This window comes from Talpa occidentalis, unplaced genomic scaffold (assembly GCF_014898055.3).
Source record: "Talpa occidentalis isolate TD23 unplaced genomic scaffold, MPIMG_talOcc4v2.1 talOcc4.12, whole genome shotgun sequence".
Classification (NCBI taxonomy): Eukaryota; Metazoa; Chordata; class Mammalia; order Eulipotyphla; family Talpidae; genus Talpa; species Talpa occidentalis.
The window spans coordinates 6767945-6790006 of NW_023601212.1; the positions used below are offsets into that span (position 1 = coordinate 6767945).

The following is a 22062-nucleotide window of genomic DNA, read 5'->3' on the forward strand; positions in this document are numbered from 1 at the left end:
CTTGAAGAAGGGGTGGGAGGTACAGATGGATGCCAGGAGAAGGGCGACTCCTAGATAGAGACTCCCGCCCCGCCCCCAGCCTAGAGGTCTGGCGCTCCCTGCTGAGATGGGGCTGGTTTGGGGATTCCCTCCCCACCTGAGTTGCCTGGAGATGGGGACACTCTCTGGGGAGCAGCTAGCCCTCAGGAACCCCTCCCTACCCTGTAGGGGACCCCACCGGTGGAATCACCTGGGAGGTCTCTGCCTGTGGGAGACCCGGGTGCTTCCCATTTGTTCCAGTTGCCCAGGGTCTCCGGGCTCCACCTGGAGGACCAGGAGCATCTTTGCTCCCCACCCACCCCAAAAGAACGCCTTGGGAAGAGGGAGGGTTGAAGCAGGGGCCACTGGGGAAGCAGAGAGGGAACACATCCTTGGCCGTCTGCACGGAGGGGGGCAGGGGCTCTTTAAGGGTGATCTCCAAGCTGCTCCCGCCTGGGGGTGGAGGGACTAGGACCTGGGGAGGGAACTCTGGCACCCCCGAGGCCAGGCCCTCTGGGGAGGAGCTGGGGAAGGAGGCCCCGGGGCTCACCTAGGGCAGGGGAGGGCAGACCCAGACACTGGGGACAAACGTGCCCTGCCCCAATCTGGGGACCCCTTCCCCCGGCTCAGACCCCCGAGAGAAATCTGAGAGGTGGGCTGGACGCCTCCCGAGGTGAGGACGCCTGGGCCGCAGAGACACCTCGGAGTGAGCAGGTGCGCGGAGCGCAGGGTCGCAGCCCCCAGCAAGCGCGCTCCGAGCACTCCCTGGGGACGGACTCGGGGGCGCGGGGCAGGAAAGTAGCCTTCGTGGCCCTCTGGGGAGAACCCGGGGAGACCCCAGGAGGAGGCCGCGGGCCCCGCCCCGGCGGAGTCTGCCGTCGGACCCCCGCCCGCTGTCCGCGGGGACCGCCCGCCCCCGGGGGTGGCGGGTGGGCACGGAGGCAGGACCCCCGAAGCCCCGAGTCCGGCCCACCCCGGCGCGCCCGGGCTCGCGGGGGCGGGGGGCGCGGGGAGCGCGCGGCGGCTGGAGGCGGGGGTGAGCGGGGCGGTGGGCGGGGGCGCTGACGTCAGGCCGGGCCCGGGCGCCGGCGGCCGCTCCCCTCGCCACATCCTGGTGGCCGCTCTCGCAGCCGGGCCGGGCCGTGCGCCGCGCAGCCGGGCGTCCTCGCGCGCAGCCACCGGGGAGCCGGCGGGGACCATGCGGCGGCCTTGAGCGCGCCGGGCCGGCGCGGAGGAGCGCGCGCGGCGGGCGGGCAGTCCGGCCGGGGGGCCCGCGCGAGGCGGTGGAGCATGGAGCTCAGCCTGGAGAGCCTGGGGGGCCTGCACGGCGTGGCCCACGCGCAGGCGGGCGAGTTGCTGAGCCCCGGCCACGCGCGCTCGGCGGCGGCGCAGCACCGTGGCCTGGTGGCGTCCGGGCGCCCGGGGCTGGTGGCCGGCATGGCGAGCCTCCTGGACGGCGGGGGCGGCGGGGGGGCGGGCGCGGGCGCGGGCGGCGCGGGCGGCGCGGGCGGCGGCGCCGACTTCCGCGGGGAGCTGGCGGGGCCGCTGCACCCGGCCATGGGCATGGCCTGCGAGGCGCCCGGCCTGGGCGGCACCTACACGACGCTCACGCCCCTGCAGCACCTGCCGCCGCTGGCGGCCGTGGCCGACAAGTTCCACCAGCACGCGGCCGCCGCGGCCGTAGCCGGGGCGCACGGCGGCCACCCCCACGCGCACCCGCACCCCGCGGCCGCGCCGCCCCCGCCGCCCCCGCCGCAGCGCCTGGCGGCCAGCGTGAGCGGCAGCTTCACCCTCATGCGCGACGAGCGCGCGGCGCTCGCCTCCGTGGGCCACCTCTACGCGCCCTACGGCAAGGAGCTGCCCGCCATGGGGTCGCCGCTGTCGCCGCTGCCCAACGCGCTGCCGCCCGCGCTGCACGGCGCCCCGCAGCCCCCCCGCCGCCGCCGCCGCTGGCCGCCTACGGCGCGCCCGGGCACCTGGCCGGGGACAAGCTCCTGCCGCCCGCCGCCTTCGAGCCGCACGCCGCGCTGCTGGGGCGCGCCGAGGACGCGCTGGCCCGCGGGCTGCCCGGAGGCGGCGGCGCCGGCGGGGGCGCGAGCGCGGGGGGCGCCCAGGGGCTGCTGGCGCCGCTGGGCGGGCTGGCGGCCGCGGGGGCGCACGGGCCGCACTCGGGCGGCGGCGGCCCCGGAGCCGGCGGCGGCGGCCCGGGGCCCGGCGCGGCGGCCGAGGAGATCAACACCAAGGAGGTGGCGCAGCGCATCACGGCGGAGTTGAAGCGCTACAGCATCCCGCAGGCCATCTTCGCGCAGCGCATCCTGTGCCGCTCGCAGGGCACGCTCTCCGACCTCCTGCGCAACCCCAAGCCGTGGAGCAAGCTCAAGTCCGGCCGCGAGACCTTCCGCAGGATGTGGAAGTGGCTGCAGGAGCCCGAGTTCCAGCGCATGTCCGCGCTGCGCCTCGCAGGTAGGAGCGCGCCGGCACCGCCGGACCCCGGCCGCGCGGCTCCCCGGCAGCAGGTGGGGCGGCGCGGGGCGCTCGGGACCCCTCCCCGCGCCTGGGCCCGCGCCCCGCCGGCCTGCCCGGGACTCCCTTGCGGGCGGAGAGCGCGCGGAGCGCCCTGCGGGAGCCTCCAGCCTGGGAGAGGGGTTGTGCCGCCTTCCCCGCCCAGAGCCAGGCCAGCGCCGCGGGGGAGCGTCTGCGTTCTCTGGGAGACTCCGGGAGGGTCGGGGCCTCTTTCAGGAGCAACTTGCAGATAGCTCGTGGGTGTGTGTGTGTCTGTGTGTGTGTTGCGGGGGGAGATGCTGTGTCCCTGGACGCGACTCCCCTCCTCCCGAACACCCGGCCCTCGCTGCGCCCTGGCGCCCGGGCAGAGGCACCGGGAAGGGGCACCGCGCGCTCTGGCCCGAGCAGCCAGGGCAGGACCCGCGCGGTCCCCGGCCCCGGCTCGCCGCTTCTTTGTAGCTCGGCGCTCCGCGATCGATACCCCCTCCCCCGCTCTGGCCGCAGGCAAAGGTCACCCGAGAATCGGCGGGGGAGGGGCGCACGGGAGACCTCGGCCCGCGTGGCCCAGGGGCTGTCACACCCGCCCACTGCGCCCGCCGGCCAGCTCCTGGGTGCGGGCCGCTGCCGCCCTCGCCGCTTTGTGCTTGTCCTGTCTCCCTCGCCTGCTTTCTTTGCTGGGACAAATGTGTGCATTTTCCGCCGGCTTCCCCGTGTGCTCCCGCTCCTGCTCCTCCTGCGTGCTCTCTGCTGCTCCCTCCCGCCCTCCCTTCCTCTCTCTCTCTCTCCCTCTCTCTCTCTCTGCCTGTGTCTCTGTCTCTCTCACACCGGCTCGGCACTCCACCCCTGGGGACCCTGCTCCCTCCCCCTCCCAGCTGGCAGCAGCTGGGTCCACACCTGCCCCAGCCCCGCGGCCTAGGCCCCGTCTCCAGAGTGCGCAGTGGGGGTGCAGAAGAGTCCCCGCCACTGTGGTTGCAGCGGACCGGCCTTGGGTGGGGGGATCTTTCCCTGGCTGTGCTGGGAAGGGGACCTTGGGCACCCCAGCCTCTGGGACAATAGCTGCCTCAGGCTTCAGATCCATGGCTGGATCATGGGGGGGGGGCCTGGAGAAGGGTGGGGCTCAAGCTAAGCACCCCTAGGAGTGAGGGGAGGCAGGCAGGGAGACTGGGGGAGAGTGGGCTTCAGTTAGGGGTGAAGAGGTGACTGTTCCTCCCCTTTCCCCCAGGCACGCTGGACACGCCAGGGAGCCTGCACCTGTATGTGGGTGGAAAGTGAGGTGACCAGCCGGGCCTCCTAGGGGCCGGGGGCTCCTATGTGGCGGCTGCTGAGAGCAGGGGAGGTCATTGTGATGTGCTAGAAATGGTATCGGGAAGGAACCCGGACAGTTTTGTGTAAGGATAAGACCCGCTGTCCTTTGCAGTCACATTGCAGTGATACATGCGATCACACAGGTGTGCCTGGCGTGCACTCGCCCATGTCAACAAACCCCCCCATTTGCCCCCAGGTGACATCAGGTAGGAGGGTGCACACCCCCATGCCTCCGGCCAGAGGCGTGACTCTGACGCCTCTGATGCCAAGTACACGCCTCTGATGGCCTGTGGTCTTCCATGTTGCCATCGGGGCCCCCCTTCTGCCTTCACAAGGTGTATATTTCAGGGGGTGTTGTGTCTGGCAGGGGTGGGCCCAACAATACATGCCACTGTCCACCTTCCCCACGTCATGCGACTATAAGGCCCGCTAGAATGGTCACGGAGGGCCACCCGAAACAGACCACGACTCCCCAGAAGACAAGGTGCAGGCAAAAAATCCCTGTGGGTGCTCCTGCTGCTGGGCGAGTAGTCTGGGTCTTCCTTCAGATGCCAGCAGAGTTACAGGTGGGGAAACTGAGGCTGCAATGCCGCCCAGCCTGGCCTCCCGGGCATCTGTATTCCGGCAGGCGGGCGGTCTCCCTCTCCAGGCATCCCTCTCCCCTTTTGAGAAAAGGGGCCCCTGGGGTGCCTGCTGAGTGCAGGACCTTCCTGCACGGAGCCCCCTGCAGGGCACTTTAGCCCAGGGATGAGGCCTCCGCGTCTGTCCCCAGCTCCTCTGGGCACTTGCCCAAGCCTTGGCCTCACTGATGAGTCCCGTCCATGCCGGGGTGCACACACACTCAAGGTGCCTCCAGTGTGCTGGGGGCCCCCCAGCAGGTACCCCCAGTGTGCTGGGGTCCTGTCCACACCGCTGGACTCCGCATAGGAAGTTAGAGGCGGCCTGGCCCAAAGCCGAGGGGTAATTAGGTGTGGGCTGGCCTGGAGGCCTTTAGTTCCAGTCGCTGAGCAAATGAAAAGCGGTTAAGTGGCGGCAAATCGCTGTGGTTAAGGGAGGCCGCGGGGCTTGTCCCCCTCCCCAGTGTGTCCAGTGCTCTGCCCGGCACAGCTGCCGTCCCACCGCCTCCGGGTACCCCCAGAAAACACCTCCCCCGGCACAATTCAAGCCTGCAGGGATCCCCGACCTGCCCACTGCGGTCTGCGTCTGGCCCAGCGCCTTTCCAGGGACCCTCGCGCCCCCCCACACACCCCACACACCCCACACACCCCTCAACCCCCGGCCTGGCCACTCTCCCAAGCTGCTGGGGGAGCTTGGGGCGCTGTCGGGCGCTGGGTGCGGGCCGGGAGAGAGAGGGACACGCGAGCAGAGGTGGAGGGAAAGACTGGCCGAGGAAGAGACAAAGAGGCGGAGTGAACAGCGCAAGGAAAAGTGAGGTGGGAGACGGGGAAACCCAAGTGGCGACAGGAAGAAGAAGGGGCGCAGGAGAAGAAAGGGGGGGGGGAAGACGGGACCTAGTGAGACCGGGCTGCGGGAGCCTCCCTGGGCCTCTGGCCTGCCGAGGCCTGTCCCGCCCTCTCGCTCCAGGACGGGGCGGAGCTGGGGGCCGGGCTGGTTTCTGTCTCCCTGGAGCCCTCAAACACCTGACCACGAATCTCAGGGTCCCTCACCCTGCCGCCCCGCGCGCCTGCCTGCGCCGTGTGCCTCAGTTTACCCCTCTGGAAGATGTGCCTGCTCTGGGGGAGCAGATTCTGGGTCTCACATTCTGAGATTCTTGGACTGATTTGTCCCCAGGACGGCCCCCCTGCAGCCCCCCCAATCCCACCGCTGTGAAACCAAGGACCTTACCCCGCTCCAGCCAGGATCCTGAGTGGGGCAGCTCTAGTTGCCTCCTCCGAGGAGCCCTCCCCGGTTCTAGCTCAAACAGTAATTATGGGAGCGGGCTGGGGGCGGGGATGGGAGGTGGACGCCCGGCCGGCGGGTGGGGGTGGGGGTGGTCGATGAATTCGAATTACCGATTCCAATTCATCACCCGCGCGGGGTCGATGGCTTGGGCCTACTTCAAATATTGTTTAAATTGCAACTCGGGAGGAAAAGTATTTTTTTGTAACTGATCAGAAATATATGTGCAAGATGAAAGATCAGACGCAGGCAGCGGGAAGGAAGGCTCTCGCGGCCTCTCCCCGGGGCCGAGTCAGGGCAGCCCAGAATGGGGGGGGGCGGGAGGTCCTGGGGATAGAGACCAGTACAGGGGAAACTGAGGAAGGGAAGGAGCCATTTCTGGAATCACACCGCCGACGAGGGGCGCGCAGTGTTGCTGGCTGTCAGGTGGACTGAGCAAGCAGCATGGGGGCCAGGGGCGGGGTTCGGCGGGGAGGGGCGGGGTAGAAGGAGAAAGGCAAACCTGCCCTCCACCCCAGATCCTGCCTGCCCCCATCTTTGCCCCCCAACTCTGCAACCACTGTCTAGGACAGGGGTTGGAATGGGGGGAGGGGAGAGGGTCTGAGGCTGAAGGGACCCAGCCAACAACATCCAATCCCAGAGGCCCACTTGGAGGAAGAGCTGTGCATCCGCCCACAGGCCCTGGACAGCCGCCGTCCGCCCAGGCCCCTGCCTCTTCTGCAGAAACCTCTTCTCCAAAGGAGAGGAGAGCCACGCCTCTTGCAGGACCCCTTCCCCTGAAGACCCCAGCAGCACACTTGGAGTCCCAGGCCTCACCTGGGTGAGGGTACAAACCTCAGTTTCCTTATCTGAGAAATGGGCAGATTCAATCCCCCCTGTAGATATTTGTTGAGACTATTCTCTTTTTTAAGATTTATTTATTCATGCATACAAGAACTGGGGCACAGGCCAGAGGTGTGGAGGGTGAGAGGATTCACCAGAGACAGAGTGGGGAACAGAACAGGCAGAATGACTGACATACACTGCTGAGGGGAGCAGCGGGGAGACAGGAGAGGTCTGCCATGCCATGTGGGCAGCTCCCTCGAGGTGGGGCGGGGGATCAAACTTGTGCTGCAGAGGCTATGGACAGCCTCATAGTGTGGTGCTTAACCCCTTGCGCCCCCAGGGAGGCCCTGTTGAGACTGTTCTTATTCTACTGCCCCCACAGAGGCCTCAGGGCAGTTACAGATCCTGCGCCCTAAGGGGTTGCTTGATTACCATCGCATACTCATTTCTGCTCATCTGTGGGGGCTCCTGGTCACCCCGAGGCAACTATGGTCCCTGTGGGAGCTGCACACTGAGCAGGGAGTGCCAAAGGGACCCTGGGTCTGGTGGGAACACAAGGCCCCCACAAGGATGCAAAGAGTAGGGGGAGACAGTGTCTGGGGCCATGTATAATGCCAGAGTGACTCTGGGTCCCCCAAACTAGCCTCCTAGACTACAAGCCCAGCTGCAGGCAACCCCAAGACCCCACCTGGGTTCAGTGATTCTGGTCGCCCCAGAAGGGGATGGAGAAGACGAGCTGGGATGCCTAAAGCCCCCCTCCTTGGTTCACCCCTCAGGAATAAGAGGTAGAATCACCCAAAGGAGCTTTTCAACTGGTGCTGTCATGGTTCCCACTTTGCTGACCTGAAGCCAAGCCTGTCCCCGGGGAAGGAGAGCAGGTGCCGGGAGGAGGGAGAGCAGACTCAGTTTCTCCCCCAAGTGAATGGGGTACGGGTTGCAGTTCCCCTGCCCTCCACTGAGGCTCAGGTGCCCACCTCAAAGATGGGGGACATTCCAGGCAGGTGGCCCAGCAGGGACAAAGACTCAGGGGCAGAAAGGTGGCTCCAAGGTCACAGACCTTCTAGACTCCAAGCAGCTTGAATGATGCTTGGGCAGATGAACAAGGGGTGCATCTTGTTGGGGCTCCTCTAAAAGGTAACAGGATCATGAATCCCCCCCAGGGACACCCAGAGACCTTCAGGGAGGATGTGTGGGGGTCAAGTCCAAGCGTCCTCCTGCCAAATAGGAGCCACCAGGACCCCCCACTTCCTGGAGAACCACCCCCTCCTGGTGTTAGCCCCCCAGGGTGAGCCATAGAAGTCCAGCCCTCCCCAAGCCCCAGGCTCCACACTTCTCTGATTGAGCACAGTCTGGGGGTGTTGCCTGCAGGGCAAGGGGCTGGAGCTGGCATTTGACCCCGGTATTCTGAAGTCCCATTAGCCAAAGGAGACCCCGCCTGGCTCCTCCCTGACGCACCCCCCCTTCCTGTGCTCCTTCCCCAGCGCCCACCTCCAGCTCCAGCCCCCACCCCCACCCTGCACTCCTTGGGGCCACTCCTTGGCTTACCCCCTGCCGGGAGGCTTCCCAGGACCCTTAAGACCTGGGCGCTCCAGGCGCCTGAGCCGTCCTGCTGCAGCTGGTGGGCGCGAGGACAAAGTCTTGGTGCCGGAGCCGCCCTCGGCGGCGCCCAGAAGTGAGGCGGCCCCTGGGCCTGGTCTTTGTGTGTAGCCCGCGAGCCCGGCGCACCCAGGGAGCCCACGCGGGTCTGAATCCAGTTTTTAATTAAATATGGATCGTGATCAATGAGGAAGGCAGCGCTGGCAGGAGAGGGGGGACTGGGCGCCCAGCCGGGCGCACGTGACCTTGGGCTGTCCCAGGACGCCTGTGGACTCAGTTTCCCCTTTGCTAACAGGTGGAGGTGGGAGATGTGGCCGGGCTAGGAAAGGGGACCCGTCACCGCTGGAGGCCTGCCCTGTGGGCAGATGTGGGGGTGGGGGCCCCTCAGACCCGCCGCCTCTCAGGCAGAGACAGACCCGCAGATGGACACAAGGGCGAGCGGCTGCGGTCGGGCTGCGGGGTGACCCGGGCTGCGGGGTGACCCGGGCTGCGGGACCGCGGGCTGCAGCAGGAAAGGCGCAGGCAGGGGACAGGCAGCGGCGCCTGCAGCTCGGGTCCCCCGCGCGTCCTGGGCATGGTGGGGCGTGTTCCGTGCCGCACGGGGTGCGGGGGCGGGGGTCGGGGGAGAAAACCTTCTCTCTCCCTGACAGAGAGGAGCTTGGGAGCCACTCGTGAGCCCCCCGCGGCCCCGCCGTCGGGCCCTGGCTGCCCCGCGCGCGGCGGGAGCTGGGAGAGGGTCGCGCAGCCCACAGTGATTGGGGTGGGGGTCGGAATGGGGGTTTGCGGGCGCACACCCGGAGTCCACGCGTATCCGAGTGTCCCTGCGCATCCGCGCCCGGGAGGGCACTGGCTGTGCCTCGGTTTCCTCCACCGGCCCAGCGAGCGCCTCCGGCGGGGCCGGGAACGCTGCGGAGCCCGCCCTGGCCCCGCCGGGGGTCTGTCGGCGCAGGAGCGCGGGTTCAGCCAGCAGGAGCGCGTCCTGCGCCCCCCGCCCCCAGCCCCCCGCCGCCTGGCCGGACGCGCACGTGGCCCGGCCGGAGGAGACCAGGACCCCAGCGCTGGTCGTCCGCAGGGGCTTGACGGCAGGGCGCACCCCCACTGGGCACTCGCGTCCCACCCCAGGGAACTCTGCTCTTCCACGCGGAGCCTCCCAGGGCGGCGGCATCTTTGCGCGTCGGGCGCGGGGCGCGGGGCTAGGAGCCTGGGGTGGCAGAGCTGGGTGCGTGGCGCTGCTCCCCAGGGCTGGGTGGTGTGTGTTGGGGGCGGGGATGGGGCGCCCCAGAAGAGATGGGCGGGTCCAAGGCTCAGGTCCAGCGACCGAGTTGTCCTGACCCGCGGCTAACCTTGTGCACCTGCTTCCCCCAAGTGGGGTCCAGGACCCCAACCTCGCTGGAGCACGAGCAGATAAAAAGAGGCCGCATGAAATAGGATCAAGGACAAAACTGGTCTCTCCCCCCACCTCTCTCTGTCCCCTTTTTAAACGCTGCATTTTTTTTTTTTAAGTTGACGCATTTGCCAGTTTCCAAATTTTAAAGGAATAAGACAGCGTCCTCCATGTCCCTCCTTCTGCAAACCAGGGTCTAGTTTCCCTTCAGAAAGATCTGGCAGCTGCAAGTGCACATTCTTTTCCTTAAAAAAGAGAAACACACGGCCAAGAGCCTTTTGCGCTTCCTGCCCGCTCCGCCCCCCCCCCCCAAGCTGGAACATCCCATACAAGAAAAGCGTTTCCCTGGCTTCCTTTTTGCCAGCTGCCTAGTGTTCTGGCTGGTCATTTCCTTCTCTCTTCAACTACTTCCCTGCCCAGAGGCCATTTAGGTTGTTTGGGAATGTGGGGGTCCACCCCAGGCAGCAGTCAGTAGGGCCAGGAGAGGGGTGACCACTTTGCAGTCGGTTTACCTGCGGGTGAACTTCCTGGATGTTACATGCTGGGTCCCCCCACCCTTCTAGGTTGCGCTCCCTGCTCTTATCACTGAATCCTTTCATGTCATCTTTTTCAAATCCATTTTCAACAGCCCGCCACCCTGACTTCTTACCATTTTTTTAAAAATAAAAGCTGCGTAAGTGTGTGTGTGTGTGTGTGTGTGTGAGAGAGAGAGAGAGAGAGAGAGAGAGAGAGAGAGAGAGAGAGAGAAGGGGGGGCGGCCTGTGTATGCTGTTTCACTTGGCCCCTGTGTGAGTGCCCGAGTGGGGAATCGGGCGCTGTTCCCCACCCCAGGGCCTTGAAACCTCCAGATGGAGCCCCCAGGGAGGGGCAACCCGAGTCCCCGTGGAAACGCTCATTTCCCTGATAAGTCTTTGAAAGGCTCAGAACTAATTTGAAAATGTGGCCATTAAAATCCCATCAGGGTGGTGAGAGAGAGGGAGGGAGGGGCGGGGCCTCTCAGCCCGGCTGGGCGCGGGCCGAGGTAGCGGGCAGGCCCGGAGGGGGGTGGGCCGGTGGGCGGGCGGGAGAGGCGGTCACCAAGTAGGGCCAGGTGACGTGCCGAGTCCTCCAGAGGCCCCAGCTGTCCAAGCCCGCCGGAGAGGACTCGGTGGCCCTCCCACCCTTGGGAGCCCTCTAGCCGACTCCTCAGCACTGCAGGGTGTAGACAGAGGTGGAGGTGCGGGCTCCGGCCCCTCGGAGTGACTGGCCTGACACGGGGCAAGTCACTCGCTGCCTCTGCCCTGGCGAGCCGGAGGGGTGTGTGCTCCAGCAGCTCAGCCTAGTGGGGACAAGTCACCAGGGTGGGGACATAGATGTTCCCCACATCTGGGGCCTGGCAGCTGGTGACCAGGGCGGGAAGTGTCTCCAAGGAAACCAGTCATCATCCCAGCCGGAGACCAGGTTCCTATTGAATTGTGGGCTCTGTGAAGCCGGAGCTGAGAGCAGGGGCCGGCCAGAGGGGTGGGCAGAGGCGGGCAGTTCCAGCTCTGCCTCTCACCTCTACCCTGCACCCCATGTGGGTGCAGGGGTCAGACGAGCGTGACTTCTCCATTGCCATATTGTAGGCACAGCACAGTGTGACAAAAAGCGACTGAACATTTGCTCACTCGGGTCCCCCCCGCCCCCCAGCTGAATTCTGGGGCCGTCATCCAGCTGTTGTCCTCCCCGTCAAACCAACTTGGCTGGTGGGGGGAGGGTGGTCCCCCCCTTGGGCCCCTCTGATTCATGCCTCTTCTCATTGGCTCAGCTTTGAGCTTAACTATCCCCCCAACCCACCCCGCTGCCACCCCACTGTCCTCCAGGCCTGGATCCTGTCTCCACGTCCAGCCTGAGCTGGCATCTCCCCCCCCCGCCACCCACCTGCCACCTGCAGCCCCCCATGTGGCCTTGTTTTGGAACAAGGATTTTGCTTCTCGTCAACCTGCATGATCCCAGTCCTAGGACACACACCGCAGCCATGACATCCCCACACACGCCAGGGTCCCAGCGGCCGTGCCACGTGCCTGGCACGCAGTCGCCGCACCCCCAGGTCTGTGTAGCTGCTCTGTGAGGTCCACACCACCACGGGCGCCTGACGGCAGTTCTCAGGCGTGCCCCACCGCCAAGCCACGGATGGCTGTTGCAGCCACACGTCTGCCATTGTGTGTCACAACTCCGTCTCGCTCAGCCACGCCACGCGGTCACAGTAGGTGCTTGGTAAGTGTAGGAATGAGGGACTGGTGTGTCGCACACCACACCCCCGCCCGGCCACTTTGGCCTTCCCTCAGGGCCCGCATCACAGAGCCCTCGACCAGGGAGTGGGGGGCAGCCAGCACCCCAATCACCAATGATCGTGACCCCCTTATTGGACCCCCAGAGCCATCATGGTGGCTCCGCCAACCAGGAGTGTAGATGGTCACGGCTCACACCTGTCACGCTCAGCTGTGCGGTCGCCCCGGTGCCACTCATGCTCCCCAGCGCAGCTGCGTGTCCAGCCCGGGCCCCGGATCTCCTGCTCCTGTCTCATCACCCGCTACGCCGCGTGGGTTCGGCCAGGCACGAGTGAGCCTGAGGGCCCGGGCCTGGGTCTCCACACCACCCACTCCTCTGCCACACCTAAGCCTCCCCTGGCCCCCCAGTGCCTGCACCTGCTGTCGCCCGGCCTGCGCTGGATGAGCCTCACAGCTGCAGGTTGTCCCAGTGGCTCCCGCGGTCTGTGCACGCGTGGGGCCTACCCCGCCGTAGCCAGGGGAAGGGCCCCACACACCTTGCTCAAGCATCAGGCTCCACCCAGCCAGGCCAGTGTGGCAGCCCACCTGGGCACCCTGATGCAGGGGGGACAGACGGGTCCCCACACACTCAGCCCACTCAGTCCACGCAGGGATGTTCGGGCACAGACACAGCAGGGGGCCCTGGGCACCCACAGCCACTGACAGCCTTGGGACTCAGAAGACAGATGCCAACACCCAAGGGCACCCAAGTTGCACCTTCATCGTGGAGGCCTCTGGGGGAGGGGTTAGAAGCGGGAGGTGGGCAAGGAGGGCACATGGAGGGGGCGGGAAGGGAGAAAAGGGGGCAGGTAGACGGGGTGGGGGAAGGAGGGGGGCCGAGCGAGGGGTTGGGCAGGAGACGGTTGTGTGCAAGACCTGAGGGCGAGCGGTGCTGGCCCGGCTCCCAGCCAGGCAGATCTGGGTCTCCCCGCCCTCTGGGGGAGGGTGACTGACTCGGGCCCCACCTGCCCTCAGCAGGCCTGGGCTGCTCTGGTGCGGGGGAACAGGGCGCTGCCCCTGGAAGGCTGCCCCACCCCCGGACCCGCCCAGGCTAGGACACTGCTCTGGGTTGGGCCCCACGCAGCAGCGGGTCAAGGGCACGAGGGCTGCTGTCACCCCCCGGCCAGCACCAGCGCGGGCTGCTCCCACGGGACCGGGGTTGGGTGGCCCCAGAGGACAGCGCTGGGGCTCTGGTGCGGGGGAGGGCTTTCTGGGGTGGGGGCCACTGCTGTGGAGCCTTGAAGGGTTTTTCTGGTGGGGGCAGCCTAACTCCCTACTCCTGACCTCGCCCCCCCCCCGCCCCCGCCCCCAGATTCCGGGAGAAACCCCAGGCTTTAGTCTTGCCCTAAAGAGGAGAAACTCCATGACCGGAGAGCAGGGGAGGCCCCAGATGGGGTCTCAGCCTCATTGCTGCCCCGCCACGGCGCTCGGGGCGTCCCCCTCCCACAGCGCGCAGGGCAGCGACGGTCCAGGCCAGTTTCTGGCTGAGGACGGCTCGCCTGCCCTGGGGGGGCACCTAGGCCTGAGCGCCGCCTGGGCCTCCAGCACGGGCCAGGGCCGGGGCTGACCCCGCAGCTTTCTAGACAGAGAAAGCAGGAGGAGAGCAGGGCTGTGGGGCAAGTCCCCGGGGGCCGAAGGGGAAGAGGACTGGGCGCCTCTGGAGCAGAAGGGAGCCCGCGGGCACAGAGGTGGTGGCAGACGCGCAGGGCCCACGGGAGGGTGCTGGGGCAGAGACGGTGGGGGAACAGCAGTGCAGGTGGAAGGAGGCGGTGAGGAGGCGATGGGGAGAAGGGGTACGTGTGGGGGGTGATGTGGGTTGAGGAGGAGGTCCGGGTGGAAGAGGCAACGGGGCAGGTGGGGGGGGTGGAAGGGGAAGAACCAGGTGGGAAGGAAGCACAGTGGACTCGGGGGCGGGCCATGGGGATCTTGGGGGTAGGTGCATTAAGGAGATAATACCTGGTGGGGGCACCCAAATATTTCATTTGAAAATTAAATTAAAAAATAAAGATGAGCTGAAGGTAAAGTGGGTGACGCAGACAGATGGGAGTGCAGGGAGGCGGGCGGGCCGCGGGCCACGGAGCTACAGGCGGTGGCTGTAGATGGCGCGGGTGGTGGGCGGGAGTGAGGGCCCAGAGGCAAGGCAGGGGGGCCCGGCGGGGTTCCCTGCGTGGCTGGCATGGAAGATGCCGCCCAGCAGAGGTGGGCGCTGTGAGGCTGGAGGTCATGCGGCTCCTCTGCCAGCCCCTGCCTCCCAGGCTCAGCGTTCACGTCTATTAAAGGGGCTGACAGTCACCCCCACCCTGGCCGGGGCTCCGGGCCCAGGCACTGCAGTGGCCTCTATGCTGCCTCTCAGGGGAGGGGTGATCCCGGGTGTCTGGGCGGGGAGGGGGGGGGCTCTTGAGGGGGCCCGGGCGGTGATGGACACAGGATGGGGGAGTGTTTGGGCTGCCTCCCCCCAGCTCACTGGGCAGGGGCTCCAGGCCCACGCCAGGGGGGAGTGGGGGAGGGAAGTGATGACAAAAGCTGCTCATGGTAAACAGCTCTGACTGCAGCCCTGATCGATCTGGGCTGTGAGGAACTGTAATTAGATTGAACGCCAGAAAGGGGGGAAGCAAGCAGGGCCTCTTTTTGCTGTGATCGACAAAATTCAAACTTTTTTCCTGCCTGTCCTTCGTCTGGCTCCTCCCCAGCCTCTATGGGGGTGGGGGGCATGGGGTACTTGATGGGAGCAGGGGGCGGTACCAGGAAGAGACAGCCCAAGGGTTATCCACTCTGGCTCCTACCCTGCCCTGCCCGGACTTGCTGTGCAACCTTGGGCAAGTGGTTTACCTTCTCTGAGTAAATAAGGAGGAAAATCCCCTCCCTGTGGAAAGAGAACATACACTTAAGACTCTTGAGATGTAAAACTCCTGCAAGCTCTGAGAAGCATTTGTATCTCTGTCTCTACTGCTAACCTATGAATTCGTGAGTAGACTGCTGAGCAAAGGAATGAATGAATGAGTGCATGAGTGCAGGAATGAATTAGAGAGAACAAGACATAGTTGAGAAGGGCCTTCTTTGCAATTTAAAGGTCTGGGGCTGAGGTTTTTACTCTTTCCTTGTATTTGATGTCTGGGACCCAGATTTCTCTTTGAAAGAATGAGGGACCTGGTCTCCTTCCAAGACCCTCAAAGACCCATCAAATTCCAAGGAGATGGGAGGTCAAGGTAGTTCCTTGTATGTCCTTGTAATGTTTCTTTTTTTTTTTTCAAAGATTCATTTATTTATGCATACAAGAGCTGGGGTACAGGCCAGAGGTGCGGGGTGTGAGAGGGTTCACCAGAGACAGAGTGGGGAGCAGAACAGGCAGATTGACTGAAATACACTGCTGAGGGGAGCAGCAGGTGAGACAGGAGAGAAATCTGCCGCACCATGTGGGTAGCCCCCTCACTGGCTGGGGATCGAACTCATGCTGCAGAAGCTGCGGATTGCTCCATAGTGCGGTGCTTAACCCCTTGTGCCACCAGGGAGGCCCCCTTGTAATGTTTCTTTAAACAGATAAAATATGAACATATATTAAGTGTGTTTTGTGCACAAACAACCTGGTACCCCTTCATCACTATGTTTGGCTTTGTCTTTCAGGATCCATTCCCGCACCCTGAGAAACTGAGTTTCTCAACCTAGTTACAAACACAATCTTTGCCTAAATTAATACTCAGTATTAATGTTGTTAGATTTCAATGAATATGCTCCACAGCTGAGCCATACATAGGATTGGCATTTCCTTTCTTGACAACTGGTTTTCCAGGAGTTAATCGTTGCCAAACACAAGTTCTTTTCACAGTCCTTAACAAAATGCAAAACCAAATCAATAGGATTTTCCACACACATCAGATCCTCCCTCTCTACTCCCCTTGCAAGCTTGCTCTGAGCCAGACAGGGCTGCCCTCTAGGCCCTTGATGCCTTTGTCCCACTGTCTCCAGCCTCCCCCTTTCATCATCATTTGGGGGACTCCTTTGCCCTTTCTCCTCGGTTGAATCACATCTGAATCCCACACCTTCCTTTTTTCATTTACCGTCTCATGTTGATGGAACACATCCTCTGGTCGCTTTCTGGGAAAGGATGTCCGGAAGTCAACTTTTGGGGACCTTGAATATCTGCCTGCAACTTTATTCCACCTTTGTGTTGATCGCTGGCTGGGCATCTAAATGCAGCTTAATCTTATTTTCCCTCAGAATTTTGAAGGTATTGCTTCACTCTCCTAGATTTTGGGAAGCTTTAAAGCCACCCTGATTCTAGTCCTTTACATGACATCTGGCTTTCCTCTCAGCACTATTGCGATCTTTTTATTCTGGGAATCTACATCTTCACAAGGATGAGCCTTAGGGAATTTTTTTTTCATTCACTGAATTGAACAACTCATGGGCTTTTTAAAATTGGACTTTGATGTCCTCCAACCATGCTTTTTTTTTTTATTTATACAAGAACTGGGGTACAGGCCAGATGTGCGGGAGGGTGAGAGAATTCACCAGAGACAGAGTGGGGAACAGAACAGGCAGACTGATGGAAATACACTGCTGAGGGGAGCAGCGGGCGAGTCAGGAGGGGTCTGCTACACCATGCGGGTATCTCCCTGGCTGGCTGGGGATCGAACCTGTGCTGCAGAGGCTGCGGACAGCTTCACAGCGCTGCGCTCAACCCGCTGCGCCACCGGGGAGGCCCCCAACCATATTTTTTTGTCATTATCTATTTGGTAATCTCTAACTCTAGTTTTGGATTGCCTCTTAATCAGATGACAAACCTGTTCAATTCATCTTCTAACTTTATTTTTATTTTTCTCTCATCTTTCCACTTCTGTATCTACTTTGTTCTATTTCCTGGGATATTTGCTTAATGTTATGTCCTAATCCTTATACCGATTATTTGTATATTCAAATTCTAAGAGCATTTTCTTAGTCTTTAATTGTTCTTATTCAACAACAGTAAACTTATTTAATCATAAAACCACTCTTATTTAATCATAAAACCAACCACAGTCAAGGGAGCCTGCTATCCCAGGTCACAGAGACTGGGAGGAAAGTGTGCATCATTGGTTCACATAGAAGAATATGTTGTCCCCAAGAAATGAGCTACACAGCACAGAGAACATTCATTTGGGGGGACCAGTGTGGACATTAATCTGGCATGCTATCTGGCTCGTACTGTTCCAATACTAAAAAGCCAGCTTGATGCATGGCCCCAGTAGACCACCAGGGCTGGCAGCAGGGATCTGCTAGTACAGCCTACCCCGCTGACCACTTCTAAGAGTGACAGAGCAGCTGGGGCAGTGGCTTTACAGGAGGCACGAAGAGGCAGGTTCCCCACCACCTACTGCTCTGTAGCATTCAGAGGCTCTGATATAGCCTCTCCCACCCCTGTGAGGAGGACCCCAACCCTAGCCAGTGTAACTCATCTCTTCCACCTACCATCCCAGTGAGGACACAGGGTCCACTTTTAGGGTGGGGCAGGGAGGAGCCAGATTGCAGGCTGCAGGCTCGCTCCACCACCGTGAGTGGCTGCCATGTTTTCCCTTTGCAAACATTGTGGCCACGGGCAGAGTTACAGCAAGCCTGCGGGCTGGTAAGGCAGGGGTGCCTGGAGGCCAGGAGGCCAGGCGGGAGGGTTTGGGAGGCAGGGAGGCAACCCAGCCTCCCAGCCCCCCATGAATCATATGCTTTCTCTGGGCTCTCGTGGTCTTACCTCTTCTGTAGTCACTTGTCTTCTCGTAACCATTACTCGTCCTCTTGTATCCACGCTGCCATAACAGTCTCTGAGTGACTCCGCCCTTGGAGCCCTCACCTCTAGGCTCAGGTGTGCACACTTGCACATGCGCACACACCCACGCTCAGGTGTCCATAGTCAGGAACGCGCCTTTCGCGTTCCAAGATCAAGGTGCGGGTGATAGCCACAGAGGCCCATGGGGCAAAAGCCTAAGCAACTTAATTGACCCTACAGGCAGCCACCAACAACCTTCTCTTCCCTCCCGCTGTGTGCCAGGTGACCCTGGCACCCTCCTAGGAAAGGGAGGGGTGACCCCACATCTACAGCTCCTCCTCAGATCCTCCAGCTCCAGGGTGAAGGCAGGCCAGGTCTGAGTCTCAACCTGCCGGTGGGGGTGGGAGCTCAGACACCAGAATCAGGCCGGACTCACCAGGTGTGTGGCCAGGCCTCAGAGGACAGCTCCGCGAGCCAGGCTGCTACTGACCTTGAGAACCTAGTTATGGCATCATTCCAGGGGGAGGTTGTTGGGGTTTGTGATGAGCCCCAACGACCTATTCTTCCCCTAGTAACTCGCATATGCAGTTCCCGTGACACTCCCCTCACAAGCCGGGGGTGTGGGTGGCTGAGGAGGCCACGAGCGTCAGCGTCCTGGGCGGGAGCCCCCGGGAGGGGGTGAGAGGGCTGGGAACAGGAGGGTGGGGAAGGGTTGGCCTGGAGAAGACGCAGGGCGCGGTGGCGCGGCGCCGGCGGGGATGTGCTCTGACGTGTGCCTCTCTTTGTTTCGCCCCCCCAACCCCGCCTCTCCCTTTCTGTGCCTGCCCGCCCCTGCCCGCCCCTGCCCGCCCCTGCCCGCCTGCCCTCCGTCTCCTTCCATTTCTGTCTCTACCACCTTCTTGCTGCCTCCTGGTCGTGTCCACCCCCCCTCCCCCCCGCTCCCCGATTTGCTCCCCGGTGCCCGCCGCGCGGTGGCGCTGTCGCCCCCCCAGCCTGCAAGCGCAAGGAGCAGGAGCAGCAGAAGGAGCGCGCGCTGCAGCCCAAGAAGCAGCGCCTGGTGTTCACGGACCTGCAGCGGCGCACGCTGATCGCCATCTTCAAGGAGAACAAGCGGCCTTCGAAGGAAATGCAGGTCACCATCTCGCAGCAGCTCGGCCTGGAGCTCAACACCGTCAGCAATTTCTTCATGAACGCTCGGCGCCGCTGCATGAACCGCTGGGCCGAGGAGCCTGGAGCGGCCCCCGGGGGCCCCGCGGGCACCGCCTCGACCTTCTCCAAGGCCTGAGGCGCCCGGGCCGTGCGCCCTCCGTGCCTCGATGGCCCGGGCGCCGCCCTCCCACGTCTCCCCCCAACTCCCCTGCCCTGCTGGCCCGAGACCCGCCCCAGGGGCGCCTGGAGGGGTGCAGGCCGGGCCCCCCACACCCAGGGAGGGGACGCAGCACACCCCCCCCATCCCAAGTGCACAAAAAGGGCCCCTTCTCCCCACCCCAATCCCCGCCAGGCCCGAGGAGGTCCTCCCCGCCCAGAGGGCAGCGGGGCGAGCGGGGGACTCACCTCCCTCCCAGGTCAGGACGTCCAGGGGGCCTCGAGAAAAACAGGGCTCACCGTGTTGTCCCTTAAAGCGGGTCTAGAAGCACATACTAGCTATATAAACCGGGTATTTAAAAAAAGGAATTTTAAGAAGAACTCCTCCTTCGCCAGCCCCGCCCGCCCCGCCCCCGCGGGGGGCGGCAGGACGACCCCCCCAGCCGCCGACCCCGCGTGGAGTTGGATCCCTGCTCCTACCCCGCACCCCGTCCGACCCCCATCCGCTGGCAGAACGGCCCCCACAGCCAAGAACCCAGCTGCTCCCCCGGCGGCCAGGAGTCCTTGTGCCAAGAATTGCCTGCCTTAAAGTCTGGGGAGGGTCCAGCAGCGGCGACCATCCGGCACCCTCGGGCGCACACCCTTCCCCACCCCTGGCCGGGGCTGGAGGGCACGGCAAGCTCAACATGCGGGTACATTCCAGTCGCCTCCCCTCCCTCGGGACCCCGCTGTCCGTTCACTTTACTTTTAGGCACCTTGAATAATGAATGACACACAGGGACAGACAGACCCCAGGAGACAGAAGACAAAGCCAGATTCCGCAGAGAAACGAACCCAGCGCCGCGCCCATCGGAGGCCCTGCTTGCTGGGGTCTTGGGGTCGCTTGCTGTCTGCTTGGAACCTTCTGGAACTCACCGCCCCGCCTCCTAGCCCTCAGGGGGCACCGGATTGTAAGGGCAACCAGGGTGACTGCGAGGGCGAGGTCTCTCTCCAAGGAGAGAAAAGAGATGCCGAAGAAGGTGGAATCTGCTTGCTCCGGTTTTTTTGCCAAAAAAATTTAGGAGGGAAGGGTCAGAAATGAAGACGAGCAGCCCCTCCCCCCACCCTCCTGCTCGTCTCCTCTGGTCCCCCCAAGACTGGCCGGCAGCTGGATCCCAAGAGTCCGTCGGGGGTTCAAGATCTGAAGGCTGGAAGGAACCTCCACCCCCCAAACCCTGCCCCAACCGCCACCTCCCAGCGAGGAGGCCAGGCCACGCCCACCCCTTGAGAATGCAAAAGACATTTCTAGAGAAATGCCCCCCCAGGTAAAGGCTACCTCACTCAAACGTTCATGTCTGTGATTGAAAAAAATCACACCTGATACCAAAGATTTCCCCCAAGGACTTGTGCTGGATGCTTCAGTTCCCTCACCTGGGGACCAGGTGTGTGTGAGGCCCCACGCCGGGCCCTGCCCTCCAGGTGCCGCCCGCCCCCACCGAGAGAGCGAGACAATGAGAGAGACAGGGAGAGAAAGGATAGTGATGTCGATGAGTGCCTTTTTCTTGAACCAAAGATGTCTGTGAAATGTTCTCTTGTCCTTATCGACTCGCTATTCTCTTGGCTTTTTAAGCAACCAGATCTGAGTGATGCTTCTGGAACCTTTGGGTGTTGGGGCAGAATCCCGAGTCCCCTTCCTCTCAGCCACCGCCCCCTGCCCCCCCAAACACAGGCGCGTTCCTGAGCACACGCACTGCTGTCCTGTCTGTGATCACGGGACTGGGATCCAGCTGGACCCAGGCCCCTTCCTTCCCCTGCTCATGAACACCTGGGCCCCCCGCTGGCCAGAGCCCCTGCTTGCAGGTATTGATGTGGGCTTGTTCTAACTGTAGAACATTCCAGCAAGGCGAACTGTGGTCCTTTAGGGTCAAGCCCATTGACCCGACTCACAGAAACATCCCAGATTCCCCAGTCCCCTTCGAACACACTCGTGTGCTCATGTGAGCACACCCACCAGCCCCCACCCCGCCAAGCCCCTCCACCAACCCGTACCCCAACCTTCCCCGTCTCCCCTCAGCCCCACTCTGCCCCTCCCAAACACCCAGTTGGTCATCATGTACCAAAGATCTTTCTCCACGTAGGGAATGACACCTCCAGCACAATTCCTTCAAGCCTTTGACAATTTTCTCTGAAATACCTCAGAATATTTAATGTATAGTTTATGTGATTAAAAAAAAATCCTTAGCTAGTTTTTGGAATACGTGACTTGAAGCTTTATACCGTTAAATTATAATTTTGCAGACGATGGTATGTCATTTCTTTGACGAGTTCCATGGGAGACATATTGAATGTCAGGGCAGCGGAAGCTGGGTGACAGCGGCAAAAGGCAGAGAGCGTGCGGGAGAGACTGAGAGCGTGAGCGGGAGGGAGGACCAGGCGTTTACAGATTTCTTATTTAAACGAGTCCTTTAGGAAAGAGAGGGAGAGAGAGAGAGAGAAAGAGGGAGCGAGAGGAATAACTTTCTGTTCTTTGGTGTGTTCTGTTTCTCGTTTTTTTGGAGTCATGTCTTACAAGAGTATTTATTATTCTGTGTGTTCTGTGTTCAAATGTAATTTAAGAAAAAAAAGGAAGAAAAATGAAAAAAAGACACAATGGAATTTGATTTGATGCATGACTAATGTACTCTTTCTTGATGATTCTGTGCTGTGGCGGGTGGGGGCGGGGGGTGGGCAGTGCCCGGAACCGTGTTGCATGGTGTATTTCATGCCCGGCTGGCGCGGTCCAGCACTTTTTTTCGCTGCTGTTTCTTTCCCCTTTCTAAGGAACTGTGTCCTGCAGGCTCCATGAGGCAGAGGCTGGGGTGGAGAGGAAGGGATGAGGCAGGCAGGGGGCGCTCCACTTCCCTGTAACCGCAGGCCTCCTGCCAGCCCCAGCCAGGCAGGGGCCCCAGCTCCTGTTCTTGGTTTTGGGGAGCAAATGGGTATCACTGCCATCTCAGACCCCTGCCTCCCACCTGGCTGGTTTCACATTAGCATGAATTCCAAAGTGTCTTGTTCAGAGGAGAGAGACAATCAGCTGATTTGAGTCTTGTTGCCCATGGGTAAGGGGCTGGGGTGCACCCCAACTTCCCCAGATCCAAAGGGCTCTCGTGAGACTGCCCCCCCTCCCTGGGCAGGCACCGCCCAGGCTCCACCCAGACACACTCAGTCTCCTGGGCCCTGAGGGGGCA

General features: G+C 62.5%; 1 protein-coding gene across 1 annotated transcript; it reads left to right on the top strand.

The window, feature by feature from the left end:
• The first annotated feature begins 1308 nt into the window (after positions 1-1308).
• On the top strand, positions 1309-18836 carry ONECUT3 (one cut homeobox 3). Its single transcript, XM_037504231.1, is given in 3 exon segments — positions 1309-1945; positions 1948-2481; positions 18544-18836. Coding segments are annotated over 3 exon segments (1464 nt in total).
• Positions 18837-22062: the final 3226 nt, after the last annotated feature.